The sequence below is a fragment of the Nematostella vectensis genome, chromosome 7 (genome assembly GCF_932526225.1).
Source record: "Nematostella vectensis chromosome 7, jaNemVect1.1, whole genome shotgun sequence".
Classification (NCBI taxonomy): Eukaryota; Metazoa; Cnidaria; class Anthozoa; order Actiniaria; family Edwardsiidae; genus Nematostella; species Nematostella vectensis.
In genome coordinates this window covers 16,990,905-17,013,033 of record NC_064040.1, presented here as the reverse complement: position 1 = coordinate 17,013,033, position 22,129 = coordinate 16,990,905, and the positions used below count along the sequence as shown (strand labels likewise).

General features: G+C 41.3%; 1 protein-coding gene across 7 annotated transcripts; it reads right to left on the bottom strand.

Moving 5' to 3' along the window:
- Window positions 1–571: 571 nt before the first annotated feature.
- On the bottom strand, window positions 572–13,737 carry LOC116618647. 7 transcript variants are annotated; one of them, XM_048730464.1, is made up of 8 exons: window positions 13,160–13,382; window positions 12,951–13,064; window positions 12,583–12,707; window positions 5,988–6,199; window positions 5,436–5,568; window positions 4,874–4,913; window positions 4,319–4,442; window positions 572–1,608 (listed from the first exon to the last, which is right to left on the bottom strand). In XM_048730464.1, exons 3-8 carry the CDS (start codon window positions 12,695–12,697, stop codon window positions 1,126–1,128), a joined length of 1,107 nt encoding a protein of 368 aa, XP_048586421.1. In that variant the 5' UTR covers window positions 12,698–12,707; window positions 12,951–13,064; window positions 13,160–13,382; the 3' UTR covers window positions 572–1,125. The 7 variants fall into 7 exon arrangements, with proteins under 7 accessions (XP_048586421.1, XP_048586422.1, XP_048586425.1 ...); XM_048730465.1 differs by having other exon boundaries at window positions 12,988–13,064; XM_048730468.1 differs by lacking the exons at window positions 12,951–13,064; window positions 13,160–13,382 and adding an exon at window positions 13,579–13,737.
- Between the last annotated feature and the right edge of the window lie 8,392 nt (window positions 13,738–22,129).

The window sequence follows — 22,129 nt, the reverse complement described above, 5'->3', positions numbered from 1 at the left end:
AAATAGGAGTGGCGAGCACCCGAATGACTTTACATTTGCTTTCACGTCTAAATCTTACATTTTAGATCTTCAAAAGTAAGATGAAAAGAAAAGGGAAATAAGACACCGCCAAATCCCTATGTTTGGTTGTATCCTTGGTGCGATTCTGAGAAATCTGTTCGAGCTCGCGCTTATGAATTCAAAACAAAACCGTAAATGTTGTTTTCAGCTCTAAATGAGTAAGAAATATATATTGAACAAAAACAATTTCAACAAAATCTGTTCGTATTATGTCGCAAAAACATAGTGACAAAAAACTCTCCATTTTCTAATCTTGTTGGAGGGGGAGGGGGCGCATTTTGGAAAGGGGAGCTCATCTAATTTTGCGCCTTATGGGTAGCGCTAATGATTCGAAGCGGGGCGCTTATATAAATAAAGGCGCTATAATGAGCAGTATATGGCCGTGTTCCTTATTCTGCTTAAAGCCGCATTGTCACAATCCGCTCTAAATTATCAGTCAAATCGCGCGCGTATTTCGCGATTTAAAAATATTTGTGAACTAAAAGACTCGCGAAAAATAAAGACCGCGAACTTTGATCTCGCGAAATTTAATGGATATAGAAAAATTGTTGAAGGTTCTATTGAGATCTTTTAGTGAGGACATGTAACGCAATTGATATGGCTCAAGAACAAGACCACTTTTCATCCATATTGTAAGACTTTTGAGGTGATTCAAATTCAGCTGCCGCTAAGGGACAGCGTTTTCCTGCTAGCAGAGGCCTCTTTTCTCTGAAATACAGAGAAAAGAGGCCTCTGCTAGCAGGGAAGGACAGCGTGTTTATTTTTTTAAATTGTAGGCCTTGTTTCTGTAGTTGGTTAACTAAAAAAAAGCAACTCGAACCTATAATGCGTCACCTGATGTGGGGTAAAACGTCCAGTGGTCATCATATATTGATCAACTGATGTCTTAGTACTACAGAGCATTTCAAGCTTCCCTGCTAAGCTAACGTTCCAGGCTAAACAAATGCTTACAGCCGTCGAGTTACTTCTGAAGTCACTAACTCTTTCGGTGTACGTAATTGGTAATGCTTCTATGATTGGCCTAATTCTTTCCTTTGTTGCTCTTTTTCAGTCGTGTCCGTACTCCTACTTTACGAATATGTACCCGAAAGTGTAAATGGTTTTCTCTCCGTTGTTACATGTAAGATGGCATGAATTTCCCGAGGCTAGACTTCCATATCCAAAACCAATATAACTATCCGGTGAATTGCAATCATTCTCTTGATTCGACATGATTCCAAGTCGAATTCTCCCTAACGGATTAAAACCCTCGCGATTGCAGTTGTTCTGCAGAGAGGAGCCCGCTAGCAGACCAAACCACATGGCGCGGCCAGCGGTTGTTCCCCTGTAAGTTCCATCAGCTATGACGTCATAGAGGGAGGTCGCCCGGTAGGTCAGTAGACCGTGACGCAAGCCACCACTGTAGCTCATTCCGAGGCAGAGGTTCTCGAAGGAAACTCCCCAGAACGTTGATAACTTTGTCTCGTTCTTGTCAAAACCCGTTTTTCCTGAGTCTGGATTGTACTCAAGCTTGTCTGACCAGTATGACGATGCGCACTGAAATGTTGACTGAAACAAAGTAAAAGACAATAACAAAATCGATAAGATGTTCTTGGACCAATTTCTCGGACCATATGGTCCAGTGGGATGGGGGATTCCGACCCCCCCCCCCCCCCCCCCCCCCCCCGGCTACGGGTCGACTACAGCAAGACAGCACGACACAATGCAGTTTCACTAACACAAGATTTTAAGCACCTTAAAGCTTTCAAAATCGCAAACCGAGAAAACCAGGCACGGCCGATTTTATGCTCGAGAGGACTAAGGCGTCTTAGACCTTAGTATTCTGAGAAGTTCTAAAGTCATAGCGTAAAACTAAGGAAAAATGCAGACGTCTTCATAGACCTTATATAACCGGGCGTTTTTAACGTCAAGTGCGAATAAGCACACCAACAGACGTCCTTGCCCGCGCCCTTGCTACCTCTGAACCGATGTATAAGCACAAAACCAAATGTGGAACGCGCAGATGTTCATTGTTAATTACATACTTGAAGTAGCGGGAGAAAGAGGGCGGCTTATATCGCGTCAGGTATGGGTATGCTGTGGTAGCTTGTTATGGGTATGCTGTGGTAGCAAAAGACCATGATGTAAGAGAACGAATCCCCCGTATTAGGGTATGTTCCAATGATGACGTCCGTAAAAACTATTTTTAGAACAAGCAGTTATTTGTAGATACGCCTCTGATTGGCTAGCGCTCACGTATCCTAGCAACACGAGTCTTACACGCGATCACATCTTGAGCGATGTGAACCGGCAAAGGCTGTTATGGAAATCTTTTTGACTGAATGAAAATACCTTTCTTTTTAACGATAATGATCTTCCATACAGTACCCTGGATCCAATCAACCGTTCTTCGGACATTAAAGACATTGAAATGCATAGAGTACGTGATTTTAGGCGATCAACTTTCCCAGTAAAAGTTTTCACAGCGCTGATTCGCAAATTAAAACAACAATCAATCTTAAATCTGTGTTTACAACCCACAATTCTCTTCCAATTGCTTTCTAATGAAAAAGATACATCCAGAACTTAATACCATTATATTCACACCGATATTGTGGTTATTAAGACAGGTATTTCACAAATAAAAGGTTGAAAGTCTTTTTAACGAAGTAAATCTTACTCCAGTGACAAAGGTTTCTTGAGTGACAAGATTTCTAATGCCTAGTGCACACTAGCGACATATCGACATAACGACATGGGCACGCGCACTCTTATCTTCGACATAACGACATGGACATAACGACATAAGAAAAAAAACATGTTTTTTCTGTTATGTCATGATGTCCATGTCGTTATGTCGGGCTAAACAAAGTGCGCGCGCCCGTGTCGCTATGTTGTTATGTTGCTAGTGTGCACTAGGCATAAACGTTTGCGTAAAGAATTAAAGTTCATTCATCTATAAATATCGTAAATCAAAGAAAAATAAAGGCCTTCTTGTATTAAAAAAACAAAACATAGACTCTGAAAATGCCTAGGTAAAGAAGTATTTTTAGGAGTCATCCCGATGCATCTTGAATTAACTCCAAATTCGCCGTCTCCCCGACGTCTTCTGTTCAATTATTTATATAACATTTAGATAACTTAACAAATACCAGGACACAATCCTACGAGCAGAGCATTGTGATCATGGGGCTACGAGGAGCAGCTAAAAAGATAAAAAAACAGGTAGCGAACGAAGCAAAGAACTGCAGAGGGAAAAAAGAATGTTGTGAAAATGAACTAACTCGCGAGGTACCCATAACCAAATATGGCGCGACAAAGCCATATATGGATGCTATGATTGACAAGCTCGCGCAATCTAAAAATGGCTTTCAAGGACGACATCGTGGGCCACGGGGATTCGTTCTCTTACATCATGGTCTCTTGGTGGTAGCTAGTTTTAGGTGTACTGTTGTAGTCAGTTATGGTTACGCTGTGGTAGCTTGTTATGAATATGCTGTTGTAGTCAGTTATGGGTATGCTGTGGTAGTTAGTTATGGGTATGCTGTGGTAGCTAGCTATGGGTATGCTGTTGTAGTCAGTTATGGATATGATGTGGTAGCTAGTTATGGGTATGCTGTGGTAGCTTGTTATGGATATGCTGTGGTAGCTAGTTATTGGTATGCTGTGGTAGTAAGTTATGGGTATGCTGTGGTAGTTAGTTATGGGTATGCTGTGGTAGCTAGCTATGGGTATGCTGTTGTAGTCAGTTATGGGTATGCTGTGGTAGCTAGTTATGAGTATGCTGTGGTAGCTTGTTATGGATATGCTGTGGTAGCTAGTTATTGGTATGCTGTGGTAGCTAGCTATGGGTATGCTGTTGTAGTCAGTTATGGGTATGCTGTGGTAGATAGTTATGGGTATGCTGTAGTAGATAGTTATGGGTATGCTGTGGTAGATAGTTATGGGTATGCTGTGGTAGTTAGTTATTGGTATGCTGTGGTAGATAGTTATGGGTATGCTGTTGTAGTCAGTTATGGGTATGCTGTGGTAGCTAGTTATGGGTATGCTGTGGTAGATAGTTGTGGGTATGCTGTGGTAGTTAGTTATTGGTATGCTGTGGTAGATAGTTATGGGTATGCTGTGGTAGATAGTTATGGGTATGCTGTGGTAGATAGTTGTGGGTATGCTGTGGTAGTTAGTTATTGGTATGCTGTGGTAGCTAGTTATGTGGAGCAGATATTTCCATGACCCCAGCGATTCAGTTTAAAAAGAGGTAATGAAAATAAATTACTTTTACCTTTGCGCCATCTATCTTCATGACCAGCGTCCATCCCCCACTTCCGCAGATGCTTGACATGTGACAGTAGACGTCAGTCTCTTTTGAGCCCACGGTAAACGTGTACGCCATGTTCTTACGATGGCTGATGGGAATTACAGTAAAATATCGTCTTATAATGAAATAAAGTCTCATAATATTTGCTTTCTCTCGCAGCTTGGTTATCTCGTTTCTTGATCCTTTCAAATCACAAAACAGCGGCAAACAACAAGATGAAAATGCCAAAGCGCGGGGGAAGGGTGAGTAAAAATGCTCACGCGCAGTGGTGGGGTGGTGGTTACTAAAAATAGCCAGGATGTGAATCGACATGGCGCGTGGGTAATACCAAAATGTCACTCCCTAATCTTATGCTCTCTTGAATTGACATAAAACTGGAAGTTTTCCTTATTTTGTAAAACGCAATCAAGCATGCTTTGCAACTCTCATTGACTGATAACGCTAATGTCTACCAGGTAGCACATACCACTCATATCCCATTAACTAACTTTCTTACTTCCTTATACTGTAGTCATTTACCTTGTTTTCTCTAAAATATCTTTACACGAAGAAATGGCAACTGAGAACAAAAGGACATAAAATATGAAGTACTTTAGATTCATTTTTTATTATACAAATATTACAAACACAGGTCCGTAGCTAGATAGATTTTTAGCGGGGGGGGGGGGGGGGGTCGTTCGCACCTTAAAGCTTTCAAAATCGCAAACCGAGAAAATCATGGCTGCAAATACTACATCAAGTCACTTAGTTATTAGTTTCACTGCTATATATTCAATCCATGATAAAAAAATAAAGAATGCCGATCATCCACTCCTTTGTTATTGTTTATTATTGGAAATGCAGCGGTTATTTCGCAAGAAAACTTCAAAATGATCTACGAATGAAGTCTGATATGTTATTGACGATATTTGATTGAAAATATCTTGGTTACTTGCTTGAATTAGCCGATGGAAATGGATGCATCGGGTTACTCGGGATTGAGCGGGAACATAAGATGGCGGCGTGATTAGTCTTCTTTAACGTTAACTGTTTTATTCTCACCTGTCCAGCCATTACATAACGTTAATTGTTTTATCCTCACCTGTCCAGCCATTACATAACTTGCCATTATTGGCCAAAGTACACTGACATTTGAACCCGCTCTCGCTGCAGTCGGGCACACATGTGCCGCCATTTTTGCATTTCACATCGGCACAAGGGTCAGCATAAGAACCCTAGCAAGCAGAAAAAAATACCATTACCTCAACCAAAATCACGTTACGATAGGCGGGCTTGAACCTCTTAGGCTGTAATCGTAGTTATACGAAGAAAATGTGCATTAAAATCTTTTTGCAACCTTACATCTTTACGGCAAACTTGAATAAGCGTTTACTTAATCTTGATGCTATTTTACACAATTTTTGCGCTCAACATAACAGTGCGTAAATGTAAACCAACGTAATTTAATAATAACCAGTCGTTTCATTTAGGCCCGGCAGCCAGCGGAACCGCCAGCTACTTTGTAGATTCATGCACTGTAAAAATATGTCTGCATAAATTTCTGTATTATTTGTATTGTTTGGCGTTGTGACCACTTTTACTACGGTTTACATTTTTACACAAAAATCTTGTTTCATTTGTTAGGTAAACTTACTTTAAAGGCCTTGAAATACACGCTTCCTGCCCTCGTTTCTGCGCAGACCTCATTTGTAAGCGTGTGATTGATTAACGCGCAAAGGCTCTTGGTACTGCCTGCTTCGTGAAAGGTCCCGGATGTACAGCCACTGGTTGTCAAACAGTGATGACAGCAGTCAATCAAGCTGGCAGCGCGAAGAGTTTTGAATGAACCAGCATTTGACGCATAACCTGGGGATTATAATGGAACTGCCTGATGCTGCCATCTCGATAAAAAGGTACTTCCCCAAGTCAGTCAAACAACTCCCCCAAAATCTCTCAGTCAAACAACAAGCTTGCACATTCTTATATCCAGATAAACGGTCACTTCTTCCTCTAGCTGTGTGATTCCAGACAAGATCAATCCTTCGGATCAATCCTTCCCCTCCCTCCTGGAATCTCCATGTTATGGTATCCCTGTGTAATAATTAGCATAGACACATGTAAACGAGTTACATCTCGAGTGAAATTCTCAATCCGAGCCATCCGATATCAGAAACATAACATATGGTGTCAGAAGTCGGATAGTAGGTCACAGCCGCAGCTTCTAACAATACCTGGACGGTATATTTTGTTCGAGTTGATCATAGAGCTCGCTGGAGTTACCCCGCTATCCATCGACTGGAATGCGCCGGAAGCAACTCAGCTGTACAGAAAATTCAAGGAAAAGTGTGGGTTGATCTTCGATGGACCTTTGAAAAGCAAATCTGAGGAAGAAAAGGTCACACATCTCCTCCTGTGGTCGGGCGACGATGGGATAGAAACCGTTTCGACATGGAACCTCACGAACGGGGAAAAGAAAAAAAAACGAGACACTTACTGGACGAAATTTGGTGAATTCATCGCTCCTAAAAGCAATTTCAGGCTTTCCCGGTTCAAAATAAGAACAATGAGACAAGAAAAAGACGAGTCAGTCGACAAGTTCATGAAGAGACTTCGAGTTCTCATTCAAGAGTGCAAGTTCACAAGCCCTGATGAGCACTTGATTGATGCACTGATCTTTGGAACAAACTCGGACCAGGTACGGTCAGGACTACTAAAACAAGCTTCTGACCTCACCATAAATAAAGCAATGGACATTGCGAGGACTGAGGAAGCCACCAAAAAGCAGATTCAAGGCATGAATTTACCGGATTACAGTAAAAAGATCCACTCACTCTCCAAGAAACCAAACAAAACATGGTAGACAAGGCATGTCAACACCATCAAACCAGAAATGTGGGAGCTGTGGTTTGGCCCATGATCTCTCAAAGCGTCAACACAATGTGTAATGGTTGTAATAAATTACACCACTGGCAGCGTGCATGCAGGTCGAAATCCGCTACAAATCCAGCTCCAAGACCCCATAAATGGACAAGCAAGTCAGCATCTAAAAGTTAGCGGCAGCAATTTCACTCTATGGAAGAGGCTGGCCCTGAACCTCATGAAGAGCACTTATACTTTCACTCACTAAATGTTGATGTCATCCAGAATGGGAGTAAAAGGCAAGCATTGGTGACGGTATAAATTAACTCAAAGCCTGTCGTTGTCAAAGTTGACACTGGAGCAGAAGGAAATGTCATTCCCCATGACAAGTACCAAGAACTTTTCTCGGACAGTCAACTTTCAGACAGTACGATTAAGATAGCCGCATACGGAGGACACTTGATAAAGCAGTATGGCACTTGCACCTTAGAGATTAAACATAAGAGCAAGACTATAAACAGTGTATTTCATGTTGTTGATTGCAAGGGACCAGTTATCCTTGGTCTTCCAACGTGTCAGAAACTGGACTGGATAACACTGAACTATACTCTGAACTGCTCAACAGACCAAGCATCTCCACAAAAAACCCCAAGAAAGGAACCAGATGGTAACATCAATGCTAAAGAGGAACTGATTAGTGATTACAAGGATTGCTTTGATGGCATTGGCTGCTTCAAAGGCAAATACAACATAAGGCTAGACGAAACTGTACCACCAGTTATACACCTACCCAGTCACGTACCAGAGGCTTTACGCGAGCCTTTTAAAGCGTAGTTAGATTCTCTATGCGAGCAAGGAATTATAGAGAAGGTGGACAGACCCACAGACTGGGTTAACTCATTTGTGTGCGTCACTAAGTCAAATGGCTCAATACGTCTGTACCTGGATCCCAAGGATTTGAATAAGGCGATAAGAAGGCCTCACCACTGTACACCAACCCTAGATGATGTACTACCCAAGCTCAATGGAGCCAAGTATTTTACGATTATTGATGCAAGGAGTGGTTACTGGAATATCAAGCTTGATGAACAGAGTTCATATTACACCACGTTCAATAGTCCTTTCGGAAGATATCGTTTTCTCCGGCTGCCTTTTGGATTGGTCTGCGCACAGGATGTGTTCCAGAAGAAGATGGACGAGACTTTTGGTGATCTTACGGGAGACACAGGTATCGCAGATGATATTGATGTCGTTAGATTCAAAGATGATGGCAGTGATCAAGTTTAACCCTTATAAATGTCGTGTCAAGTGTACGAGCATTCCATTCTATGGCCATATTCTAAGTGCAAATGGCCTGGAAGTGGATCCTGGAAAGATAGAAGCAATAACGGCTATGGATCCTTCTACTTCAGTCAAAGATTTAAGTCATTTTTAGGAGCTGTACAATACCTAAGCAGATTCATACCTACTCTTGATCATCGTCAGCACCATTACGGGATCTTACCAAATCGGGCAGTGAGTTTGTCTGGTCCCCGGAACACCAAATCGCTGTTAACAGCATTAAGCAGGCAATTGCGACACCTGCAGCACTGAAGTATTTCAATTGCAAGAAACCAGTGATGATCCAGGTTGACGCTTCTCAGCGCGGCCTCGGAGCAGTACTATTTCAGGACGAGGGACTTGTTGCGTTTGGCAGCAAACTCCTCACAGAGACGGAACGTCGCTACTCGAACATTGAACGCGAAATTTTAGGATTAGTACATGGACTCGAGAAGTTTCATTATTATGGGTATGGTAGACCAGTAAAGAAGGAAACAGATCATAAACCACTTGATGATTGATTTGCAAAAAGAACTTGTCTAGCGCACCACCTCGCATTGCGAGAACGCTTCTGCGCATTCTAAAGTACAATGCTCAAGTTGTTTATGTTCCTGGTAAAGATATTGATATACCACTCGCAGATGCCCTGTCGCGCATCAATTCCTGTCTAGGCGATGAGATACCAGGCTTGGACGTCTCCGTACATGAGCTAGAACTTCACTTGAATGTAAGCCCAACAAGACTTGAACAGATTAGAGTTGAGACTGAAAAGGACCCTGAACTCTCAGCCCTGCGGAAGGTCATTGCTATTGGATAGCCTGCTGTGAGATCAGAATGCCCACCTCATCACATCCGTACATCCGTACTGGAGTTACAGGGATGAACTGACCGTAGCTGATGGATTGGTACTCAAGGGTTTACGGATCATCATTCCTTAAACTTTGCAAGCTGATGTTTTGAGCCAGGTGCATTGCGGGCATCAAGGCTCAGAGAAATGTAAATTACTAGCCAAAGGGTCTGTGTTCTGGCCTAGCATCAATAAAGATATTGACAATGCCGTCAGACAGTGTTCAACGTGTCAGCGTCATCAGAATGAAAACAATAAGGAACCAATGATTTCTCATGACGTGCCTCCCAGACCTTGGCACACTCTTGGTGCAGATTTATTCTTTGGGAACAACTCGCATTATCTGCTGGTTTGTGACTATTACAGTAATTTGTAAGGAATCTTTGAGGAGCATGGTATCCCAAGTAAATTTGTTACTGGACATGATACACAATTAACATCAGAGGCATTTCAGCAGTTTAGTCACACTTACGGATTCAGTCATGTGACAACTTCACTACACTACAGGGAAGCAAATGGGTTCATTGAGCGCAACGTACAGACAGTTAAGAGCTTGTTACAGAAATGTTACGAGACAGGGGCTGACCCTCACTTTGCTATGTTATCACTTCGCACAACACCATTGGATCACACCATTGCTTCACCTGCAGAGCTGCTGAACTCTCGTGTCTACAAAAAAACCTGCCAGCAGTGTCCAAGCCACATATTGGACTATCAGCACATGGAGATAATAACTGTAAACTACAGGACAGACAGGACAAATACAAGCAAGCTTATGATAAGGGTGCTAAGGGTTTACCTATGCTCACACCAAATCAGAATGTACGGGTACTAAATCCAAAATCACACAAATGGGAACCTGGTGTCATACAGAATGTAACCCCAGAACCCCGCTCATACATGGTTGCCATGGAAACTGACAGTACCCTGAGACGGCCCTAAACCTGATACTAGCAGTATTCCTGACACCTCTGCCAATACAGTGGATAAACCACCACTACGTCACTCAACCACAATCAGGAAAGCTCCCGTGAGACTGGACTTATAACTATGTTTGTATATTAGTTCTCTGCTAGTACAGGACTTGAGACATTTGTGCAATCATTTTGTTTATTACATTCAAATTGTTCAGAAGAGGAGGGATGCTATGGTATCCCTGTGTTATAATATGTTATGGTATCCCTGTGCCAAATGGCGCCCTAGTTACCCTCAGTTGTTGTGTTGCATCTCGAGTGAAATCTTCTTGCATCCGAGCCATCCGATATCAGAAACATAACACTCCACCATCTTAAACTGGCCAAAACTTCAGTGTGTTTGTATTGAAAATGCGTATTTGAATCTGCGCTCTCGCAATCTAGCAATCCAGCTGCATCTAATCCAGTTTTCCAAATTTATTTGTTTATTTATGAAATTTGTGGAAGGAGCTTTTTTTTATTTTATTTTATGGAGCGATTAATTCGCGATATTGATACACTATTGTTTTGGCAACGGTCGGTCTTATGTGATAGCGCGTCTTATGTGGCCTATCAGCCTCCAGGTCTGAATCCTTGCTCTGAATTTTTTTTTTTTTTCCATGTTATTTTTTCCCATGGTATGATTAAAAAAATGATGAAATAAAGGGAGATAAAATCATTAAGTGGATAAAAATATTTATATTGTTAAAAAAAAAAATAAAAAGCAATCAGAAATCTAGCAGAGACTGGAAGAAACAAAATTTCGTTATTAATCCATTGTTTGCGAAAAGTTGTAGTGTACCGGCGGATATGTTTGGGATAAGTGCGTTTTCCTTTTTTTATGTTATATATCTTCGCTGTCATTAATTCAGTTTACAATGTTCTGTGAACTCTCACTCACGATTTCCAACAGCTAAACCGCCTTCTGACTTCCGTCATTCAAACAGCTTGAAGCGTATTCATTGGCCAGCACTCAAGGCGCTGGACCAATCATAAAACATCAAATGTTATTCTGTTTAGATTGAATGACGGAAGCCAGACAGCCGTTTGGCAGTTGGAAACTATTGACGAAAGTTCGCAGAAAATCGCAGTAAGAAAGTTATTTTCCGTGGTTCATAGAAAACGTTTTTTAGCACCATGATCCTTGAAATTGTAAAAAAGTGCCATTATTCCCATGGATTTGTTGTGTGTTTTTATTTCACTTTCACTAGGCTCACAAGGTAAAATCGTCTATTATACAGGGCTTCTAGAATTACACGCTTGTGCGGAAGCACGTAATTTGGCTTTCTCCGCGTAATCCACAAATTTCCGCGTAATCCCGCGTAATGTAGCTAAATTTTGAAAGACAATGTGATGTGTTCTTAAAGGGCTCTTTTCTCTATTTCTCGTAAAAAAAGACAGATATTCTTCGTAAGAGTGCGATATTTCGAACTGAATTTCGAAAACAAAATAAAATGACTAGGCGTTCTATGCATAACCGCGAAGGCAAAGAACTAATAATAGAATACCTTTTTTTAATTGGCTGGTGGCTAGGAGCCATTGAAACTCTCCTAAGATATTTTCGCGCAAAAAAATAACCTTATTTCGTGCTTTCCTTCGGAACAAAATGTAGTTGGGGCGTAACAGTTGATATTTCGTGTAATTTTGCGCGTAATTCAGTAAAGAATCCTGCAAAATTTTGATTTTTAAAGAAAAATGTATTGCAAAATCCCGCGTAATTTAGTGCGTAATGATTGATTTTTCGCGTAATTTAGCAAAGAATCCCGCGTAATTTTGAGTTTTTTCCGCGTAATTCCAGAAGCCCTGATTATACAGTTTCTTGGACTTTGACTTCTTACAAATTTGCCAAATTGGTCTTTTAGTACGAACAGAAAAGTTTCTCTTTTTTTTATTTCTATGTATGGAACTGTCAAATAGAGCATTCTAGACTGAGCTGAAAAATATATAAAATTGAAAAGTATAAATATAACAATTCCATTTTTATTAAATTTCGTTTGACGGTACCGCAAATATTTATTCTTTTGCTATTCAAATCATTCACATGATCAATAATAATATTACATCGCATTTTTTCTCACCTTGCAGTTCAAGATTTTTCATGTGAAAAAAAAGTTTTTTTCCTTGTGTGTGACTTTCAAGTGCTTTTATTTTCTAGTCGTCCGGTATCACATCCCGCAATAAAGATTCCACTTTTGCATGAAATTATAAACTAAATTAACACTAAAAGAAGCCGTCGAAAACAGGATGTTTTACGGCTCATTTTCACCCACCTGGGAGAAAAGAAAAAACTTGCTCTCTCAGTCTCTCGCTTTTACTCGTCTCAGCGTATGATATGTGAGCTAAGTTTGCTGCTAAGAGTAGTGGCAGCCACGCTTCAAGCGTCATCTTCGCTCACCTAAAAATATATTTTCAGGCAAAGATAGAATATGGAAACAAGTATTTGCACTGCAATGTAAACACCTGTATTAAAGCACCCACACATAAAAATAAACGAACGCTGTGAATCACAATTTATGATTAAGAAGAAAAAACATTTGTAAACAATTTAAGATTAAAAATCATGTATAATTTTGAAAAAATCATACTAAAAATCAATCGTAAAACGCAAAAGTTATAAAGAGAAGGGTGCGAGTTATACTCTGAATCTGTATGTTTTCCTTATTTCCTCCTCCTACTATTTTTGAAGTTGTTTAGCGAGTCCTGGCCATCTATTTCTAACGTTTCGTTTCTTATTGCGACACATGACTTGTAACTGTAAAGAGGCAAGAAAATGTAAATGAAGGGTAGCTCAACAAAACATTTGCTCAAATACTCACAACGGAATAAAATGCTCATCGTATTGCCTACCTTTCCGTGCAGAATTGGTCCTTCCTTTCAAATGAATGTATTGTTGCCAAACGAATGTCCCATGGAAGTCTATACTAAGTATGATTTATTTATGAAATGATTCATTAAGACCCACAACAAGCACATGCTGCTTGAACGATTGATTCTTGTTTCATTAAAGATTTTTGTTATTATTTTAATACTTACGGATGCATTTATGGAACTAATAATTGTGTAAACATCTTCTATCTATCACTGTATACTTACCTTGCTCATTTAACTGATTAAATATACTAATGTCACATGAAAAATAAAGATTACATTCACATACACAACACCACCACGGGAGCCTGTATTCTTTGTCAGTGAATTCTGAATAAAACAAACAGAAACACATCGCATTTTACACTCAGCAAATAATAATAAGAATAATTTCTTACCTTATTATGAAATGTGACTTGCCTTGTAATATAATGCTATAAATTCTTTGGATTGTAGATCTGAGTTTCGAATCGAATGCTGCTAATTTTATTCTTGTCTCTACAGGTTCGTGTTGTTCGAATTCCTGTCTAGTTATGGCTAATGTTGTATTGTTGGTAGGAGACATGATTGATGATAAGCAGTGCTGCACAACACGAGTTTCAATCAAAGGCTTTGTGTGAGCCAACTCGTGAATGCAAGTTTATTTTTCTAGTTATTTCCTTGTGTGCAAAAAAGATATACAGGATACCAAGAGACCATGATGGTCTCTTGCGGATAATGAACAAAGCATGAACACATCCAAGATAATGAGAGTAGATAGAAATGTCCTTATACCTTTTTTTCGATGTCATGACACACCAAGAACAGTATAATTAATTATTATCATTATAAAAATTAAAAAAAACCTTTTTGTGATAAAATTTAAGCATATTCTCTCCGGAAACAACAACAACAAAATACCCGCAATAATTGATCACGCTACTGTCATGTTTTACGGCGTTAACAAAACCTACTGTGACACTATTTTGGTAGTCTTCAGATTTTTTGTAACTAGAACATTGTGTTACTACTGTTAGGTTAAGAGAGGCGCTCATAAAGCCGTGCCAGCGTCGTCTCGAACGCGCGCGACGTTTGAAACCAAAATCTATTTCAGCTCGATACTTCTATTTGGTCTTTCGGTCGAGCTACACTACATAAGCGCGACTTGGTTTCGAACTCCGCACGTTTTACTTATTCATCCGTGCCAGACATAAGGAGTTCGACACGACGTTGGTACGACGTTTGAAACGGGCCTAGCAAAAAAAAAAAAAGCGTACATGTTCACATTTGAGAGACACTGTGTTGAGTTAAGGGTATCTAATTCTAATTCCTCGCATTATAAAGTGCAATAACACCTCGAAATACAAATAACGTGTACCCGATTTTAATGCAGAAATGTGTTGCTGTCTTCATGTGTAGCACGACATTAGGGTTTTCATCACGATGCGTCAAATATTCCGCGAGAGATCAGCTGTTACATAGAAGTCAGTGGACAACCGTGGACAACTGTAAGGTAGAAGTCAGTGGGCAACCATGGACAGCTGTTACATAGAAGTCAGTGGTCAACCGTGGACAGCTGTTACATAAAAGTCAGTGGGCAACCGTGGACAGCTGTTACATAGGAGTTAGTGGGCAACCGTGGACAACTGTAACATCGAAGTCAGTGGGCAACCGTGGACAACTGTAACATAGAAGTCAGTGGGCAACCGTGGACAACTGTAACATAGAAGTCAGTGGGCAACCGTGGGCAGCTGTTACATAGAAGTCAGTGGGCAACCGCGGACAGCTGTTACATAGAAGTCAGTGGGCAACCGTGGACAACTGTAACATAGAAGTCAGTGGGCAACCGTGGACAACTGTAACATAGAAGTCAGTGGGCAACCGTGGACAGCTGTTACATAGAAGTCAGTGGGCAACCGTTGACAGCTGTTACATAGAAGTCAGTGGGCAACCGTGGACAGCTGTTACATAGAAGTCAGTGGGCAACCGTTGACAGCTGTTACATAGAAGTCAGTGGGCAACCGTGGACAACTGTAACATAGAAGTCAGTGGGCAACCGCGGACAGCTGTTACATAGAAGTCAGTGGGCAACCGTGGACAGCTGTTACATAAAAGTCAGTGGGCAACCGTGGACAGCTGTTACATAGAAGTCAGTGGGCAACCGTTGACAGCTGTTAGATAGAAGTCAGTGAGCAACCGTTGACAGCTGTTACATAGAAGTCAGTGGGCAACCGTGGACAGCTGTTACATAGAAGTCAGTGGGCAACCGTGGACAGCTGTTACATAGAAGTCAGTGGGCAACCGTTGACAGCTGTTACATAGAAGTCAGTGGGCAACCGTTGACAGCTGTTACATAGAAGTCAGTGGGCAACCGCGGACAGCTGTTACATAGAAGTCAGTGGGCAACCGTGGACAGCTGTTACATAAAAGTCAGTGGTCAACCGTGGACAACTGTAACATAGAAGTCAGTGGGCAACCGTGGACAGCTGTTACATAAAAGTCAGTGGGCAACCGTTGACAGCTGTTACATAGAAGTCAGTGGGCAACCGTTGACAGCTGTTACATAGAAGTCAGTGGGCAACCGCGGACAGCTGTTACATAGAAGTCAGTGGGCAACCGTGGACAGCTGTTACATAAAAGTCAGTGGGCAACCGTGGACAACTGTAACATAGAAGTCAGTGGGCAACCGTGGACAGCTGTTATATAGAAGTCAGTAGGTAACCGTGGACAACTGTTACATCGAAGTCAGTGGGCAACCGTGGACAAGTGTTACATCGAAGTCAGTGGGCAACCGTGGACAACTGTTACATCGAAGTCAGTGGGCAACCGCGGACAGCTGTTACATAGAAGTCAGTGGGCAACCGTGGACAACTGTAACATAGAAGTCAGTGGGCAACCGTGGACAACTGTAACATAGAAGTCAGTGGGCAACCGTGGACAGCTGTTACATAGAAGTCAGTGGGCAACCGTTGACAGCTGTTACATAGAAGTCAGTGGGCAACCGTGGACAGCTGTTACATAGAAGTCAGTGGGCAACCGTTGACAGCTGTTACATAGAAGTCAGTGGGCAACCGCGGACAGCTGTTACATAGAAGTCAGTGGGCAACCGTGGACAGCTGTTACATAAAAGTCAGTGGTCAACCGTGGACAACTGTAACATAGAAGTCAGTGGGCAACCGTGGACAGCTGTTACATAAAAGTCAGTGGGCAACCGTTGACAGCTGTTACATAGAAGTCAGTGGGCAACCGTTGACAGCTGTTACATAGAAGTCAGTGGGCAACCGCGGACAGCTGTTACATAGAAGTCAGTGGGCAACCGTGGACAGCTGTTACATAAAAGTCAGTGGGCAACCGTGGACAACTGTTACATCGAAGTCAGTGGGCAACCGTGGACAACTGTTACATCGAAGTCAGTGGGCAACCGTGGACAAGTGTTACATCGAAGTCAGTGGGCAACCGTGGACAACTGTTACATCGAAGTCAGTGGGCAACCGTGGACAGCTGTTACATAGAAGTCAGTGGGCAACCGTGGACAGCTGTTACATAGAAGTCAGTGGTCAACCGTGGACAGCTGTTACATAAAAGTCAGTGGTCAACCGTGGACAGCTGTTACATAAAAGTCAGTGGGCAACCGTGGACAGCTGTTACATAGAAGTCAGTGGGCAACCGTGGACAGCTGTTACATAAAAGTCAGTGGGCAACCGTGGACAGCTGTTACATAGAAGTCAGTGGGCAACCGATGGACAGATGTTACATAAAAGTCAGTGGGCAACCGTGGACAGCTGTTACATAGAAGTCAGTGGGCAACCGTGGACAACTGTAACATAGAAGTCAGTGGGCAACCGTGGACAGCTGTTACATAGAAGTCAGTGGGCAACCGTTGACAGCTGTTACATAGAAGTCAGTGGGCAACCGTGGACAGCTGTTACATAGAAGTCAGTGGGCAACCGTTGACAGCTGTTACATAGAAGTCAGTGGGCAACCGCGGACAGCTGTTACATAGAAGTCAGTGGGCAACCGTGGACAGCTGTTACATAAAAGTCAGTGGTCAACCGTGGACAACTGTAACATAGAAGTCAGTGGGCAACCGTGGACAGCTGTTACATAAAAGTCAGTGGGCAACCGTTGACAGCTGTTACATAGAAGTCAGTGGGCAACCGTTGACAGCTGTTACATAGAAGTCAGTGGGCAACCGCGGACAGCTGTTACATAGAAGTCAGTGGGCAACCGTGGACAGCTGTTACATAAAAGTCAGTGGGCAACCGTGGACAACTGTAACATAGAAGTCAGTGGGCAACCATGGACAGCTGTTATATAGAAGTCAGTAGGTAACCGTGGACAACTGTTACATCGAAGTCAGTGGGCAACCGTGGACAACTGTTACATCGAAGTCAGTGGGCAACCGTGGACAAGTGTTACATCGAAGTCAGTGGGCAACCGTGGACAACTGTTACATCGAAGTCAGTGGGCAACCGTGGACAGCTGTTACATAGAAGTCAGTGGTCAACCGTGGACAGCTGTTACATAAAAGTCAGTGGTCAACCGTGGACAGCTGTTACATAAAAGTCAGTGGGCAACCGTGGACAGCTGTTACATAGAAGTCAGTGGGCAACCGTGGACAGCTGTTACATAAAAGTCAGTGGGCAACCGTGGACAGCTGTTACATAGAAGTCAGTGGGCAACCGATGGACAGATGTTACATAAAAGTCAGTGGGCAACCGTGGACAGCTGTTACATAGAAGTCAGTGGGCAACCGATGGACAGATGTTACATAGAAGTCAGTGGGCAACCGATGGACAGATGTTACATAAAAGTCAGTGGGCAACCGATGGACAGATGTTACATAAAAGTCAGTGGGCAACCGTGGACAGCTGTTACATAGAAGTCAGTGGGCAACCGTGGACAGCTGTTACATAGAAGTCAGTGGGCAACCGATGGACAGCTGTTACATAGAAGTCAGTGGGCAACCGATGGACAGCTGTTACATAGAAGTCAGTGGGCAACCGATGGACAGATGTTACATAAAAGTCAGTGGGCAACCGTGGACAGCTGTTACATAGAAGTCAGTGGGCAACCGATGGACAGATGTTACATAAAAGTCAGTGGGCAACCGTGGACAGCTGTTACATAGAAGTCAGTGGGCAACCGTGGGCAGCTGTTACATAAAAGTCAGTGGGCAACCGTGGACAGCTGTTAGATAAAAGTCAGTGGGCAACCGTGGACAGCTGTTACATAGAAGTCAGTGGGCAACCGTGGACAACTGTAACATAAAAGTCAGTGGGCAACCGTGGACAACTGTAACATAGAAGTCAGTGGGCAACCGTTGACAACTGTAACATAGAAGTCAGTGGGCAACCGTTGACAGCTGTTACATAGAAGTCAGTGGGCAAACGTGGACAGCTGTTCGTGTTTAAACACGAACGCGCGGTATAAAAGGGATCGCTCCGCCCCCTTTTTTGCATACTAATCAGAATCCAACATGGCGGCTGGTAGCGTTATCAAAGGGGGTAATCAAAGCTCGAATAAAGCATAATAAAAACAACTCTTTATTAGTCAATAAAGCTCTAATTTAATAATTAATGTGGTTTTTGTTTCACGTATAGTATTTTTTGTCTTTGACATGCTGTAATAATACAGTATTTTCCGTCTTTTTTTGTTGTGAATGGATGCTGCTTTTGAAATTCGCGCCATTTTCCCAGTGTCAAAGTCCTTTTACTTCAGTCTCACTCTTTTCCTTCTTCCGGGCCTCCACTCAGTTTGTTATTGTGGATAGCAGATTCAACCAAAACAACAGCCGCAAAACAACCCCCAAATATAGAGACCAAAGCCAGAAGTTCGGTCTTTGAGTCCATCTTTTATCAGTGCAACTGGCCATTTGAAATGGTGGCGAAATCCTTTTTGAGACCGAAGCACCCTGTTCAACATAGAGCTTTCTACAGGAGACGAAGGTCGACTTAAGATAATTAAGGATCAACAACAATATTGCAAATCCCGTCTTGGTTTATCAAAGGAACTTCAACCACACAGAACGCCAATTTGATCGAAGTACACTCACGACGAACATCGAGTAATCAACAACTGATATGTACTTATAACTTACTTATTCACGCTGAAGTTCCTCCCTCAACTCAACTCTCCAGTCTTTTGAAATAGCTTTCGATTAAATCCCAGGAAGCCAGTCCAATGAATTTATCTATTCACTAAGTCTATTTTATTAGAAAAAACGGAAGGAAAGTGTTCGTTTTGTAGTCTTTGTTCTGACCCGCAAAGCATTGCATTTTGTAGACAGGGCCACTCTGCCAGCGTGCAGATGCAATGTGTTTGCGGTGACTCCATGAAGTGGATAAACTCACCAACTATGTCATCTGGAAGTGTGGTGAAATACTAAGTCAAAATTAGGTAAGATGTTTGTGTATCTTTCCTCATTAGTTTGAAATGTCATGTATAAATAAAGACTACAATGGAATCATTATATTGTCTATACTGTTCAGAATGATGCTTCATGGCCTAAAATCAACTGATCACAGAGACAGTATGCTGGTGTTTGTGATGCAGCCCTAATATGATGTGAAGATATTTGGCATAGACATAAAAATAAATTAAAATGCCCCTCTTTGAATCATCGCCCACGCCTCACCCCAACAATGTTCTAGTGTCCTGTGTAGGGTTTAGGGTGGAGCATTCAGCTCATATCCACTTGAAAAGCAATACTACAACATTTGTTGACTTGTTATGTTTTATACTGTAGCTTTGCATATACATGTCTTTAGAGTGTGTGTACATCATCTTTATTATTAGACATAAATTTTTTGCTTTTTGCATGATATCTATGTCAGGGCACAACCCCTTGACAATTCATGGCTATGTGCTCCAGAAATCTAAATCTGAAATAGACAGCAAGCCAGGGTTAGGACCTACTATTAAATAATAGCCCATCTGCATATGCCCAGGTTCCTAAAATGTGTATCTTTATTTTTATAAAATACTTTACATCGTAATACATTACAACAGATCTTGGTTAATGTATATGTTGAATATACTAAATTGGTGTGTTATTTCTGTGTAGTTCATGACACCTTTCCTATACAACTATTTTAACTATTCAATAACAAAGGCAACCTAAATTTCCCTAACAATGCAGTTTATTTTTCCATCATTGTGAAAAATTTTTAAAAAGATGAAACAATAAACAATCTATACAACAAGGGTTTTCTGATTCCTATATTTTGATAAAAGGGAACAGGCCCCCATACCCCTAACTCTCCCATGCTTAGATTTGGGAGTTCCATCCAATATTAGGAAAATGCAGATAATAAGATAAAGATGATTTAATGCATCCTTGAAAATACAAACTTACACTCCTATGGCCCTCATATCTGGATTAGCCTTCACTTCATCTTACTTCCTCCTTGAGACTGCCTCCAGTAGAATACCAATTGACTAGGACATATTTTGTAATGCACTGTCATCAGTGTTGGTTCATATATGATAAAATGTGAGGATGACTATAGGCATGCTGCCTAATCAACTCAAACAACAAGTAGTTTTTATTAATGTTTTCATGCTGTTATTTACACTTAATTACACTTTATATTTTGGGAAAATCTTCAGGTACAGTGCTTACATACTTACTCCCTTAATGATATTGTGAACTGCAAGATCAGTCTGTGCATGTAAAGCACACTTGATCATGCCTAATCCAGGTATTTACAATAAACAAAGATTAGCATTGTACTGGTAGTGGAGAGCTTGTTGTGGTAGGAGTAGTGGTTTGAGGAGATGCATTGGAACTTTGGCTTCAAACTTTGTGCACTTGGATAGGTCTGTGATTGAAATGTAAATAATTCAAAGGTAAAGTGACAAAAAGGAAGAAAAGCAATTATTATAACCATAGTAAAGCTTGCAGGCAACTCAGTGAAGTTAGCAGGCAACTCAAATGTGATGATTTGTGTAATATCTCGGCAGGTATATGGCCGATTGTCACGAAATTTTGACACGATTGTACAAAAAGTACAACAAACATATTCATGCATGTATGATATCAAATATTATTAATCACGTGACTTTGTGACGTTGAACGTTCCAGCAGGCAAGTCGTCACATCACAATTGTCGCAATATCTACGTCCCATTTTCACCGATAATCATCAAACTTTAACCTAAGTGTACAAATGTAATAACGAAGGAAACGCCGTATTAGTTATTCTCATGACGTTATCAATCACGTGACCGTGGGAAAAAACATTTTCTCGAGTTCCTATTGAGAAAACATTACTAAACTTTCGAAATATGACAAATAGCACATGGGATTTTACAATTATGAACTTAAAAAATATGACGTCACCAATCACGTGATCGTGGGAAAAATGTCGACATCTAGAGTTCTGACTGAAATAACAGTACGAAACTTTCGAAATATGACAAATAGCACATGGGATTTTACAATTATGAACTTTTAAAATATGACGTCATCAATCACGTGACCGTGGGAAAAAAGTCGATATCTAGAGTTCTGAGTGAAATAACAGTACGAAACCTTCGAAATACGACAAATTATGTATGTCGTTACCAAAGCCTCACTTTTTTGGAATTTTTTCGTGATTTACTTTTATAAAAACATATAGCAGGCAACTTGACAGTACAGCAGGTAACTCGTGATGCACTGGAAATATCGTATTCGTTGTTGTTAAATGTTCACTTTTGGCACTTGCACGTGATTTACACATCTTAACCTTCACTGTAATTCCTACCGTTTCTCTGCCATATCTACGCGTATTATTTTCGCTCGATATGGGCCATAAGCTCATCGATTATCAGTCACTAACCTAGAGCGCGAATCCTAACAAACTCTCTCTCTACACGACACAATATAAAAGCCCATACTCAAGGAGCCAACTGTCCAATACTTATATAACCACTATCTATCTTCTATTTGCCATCATTGTTTTGTTCCCTATCTGCACGCTTTCAG

Excerpts from the sequence above, each read along its gene's own strand:
- LOC116618647 (XM_048730468.1), bottom strand. The coding sequence starts at position 12,697 with ATGACGCTTGAAGCGTGGCTGCCACTACTCTTAGCAGCAAACTTAGCT. Across the intron at positions 5,569-5,987 it reads TGTATTTCAAGGCCTTTAAA|GGTTCTTATGCTGACCCTTG; the intron begins GTAAGTTTACCT and ends TCTGCTTGCTAG. Across the intron at positions 1,609-4,318 it reads TGAAGATAGATGGCGCAAAG|TCAACATTTCAGTGCGCATC; the intron begins GTAAAAGTAATT and ends ACTTTGTTTCAG.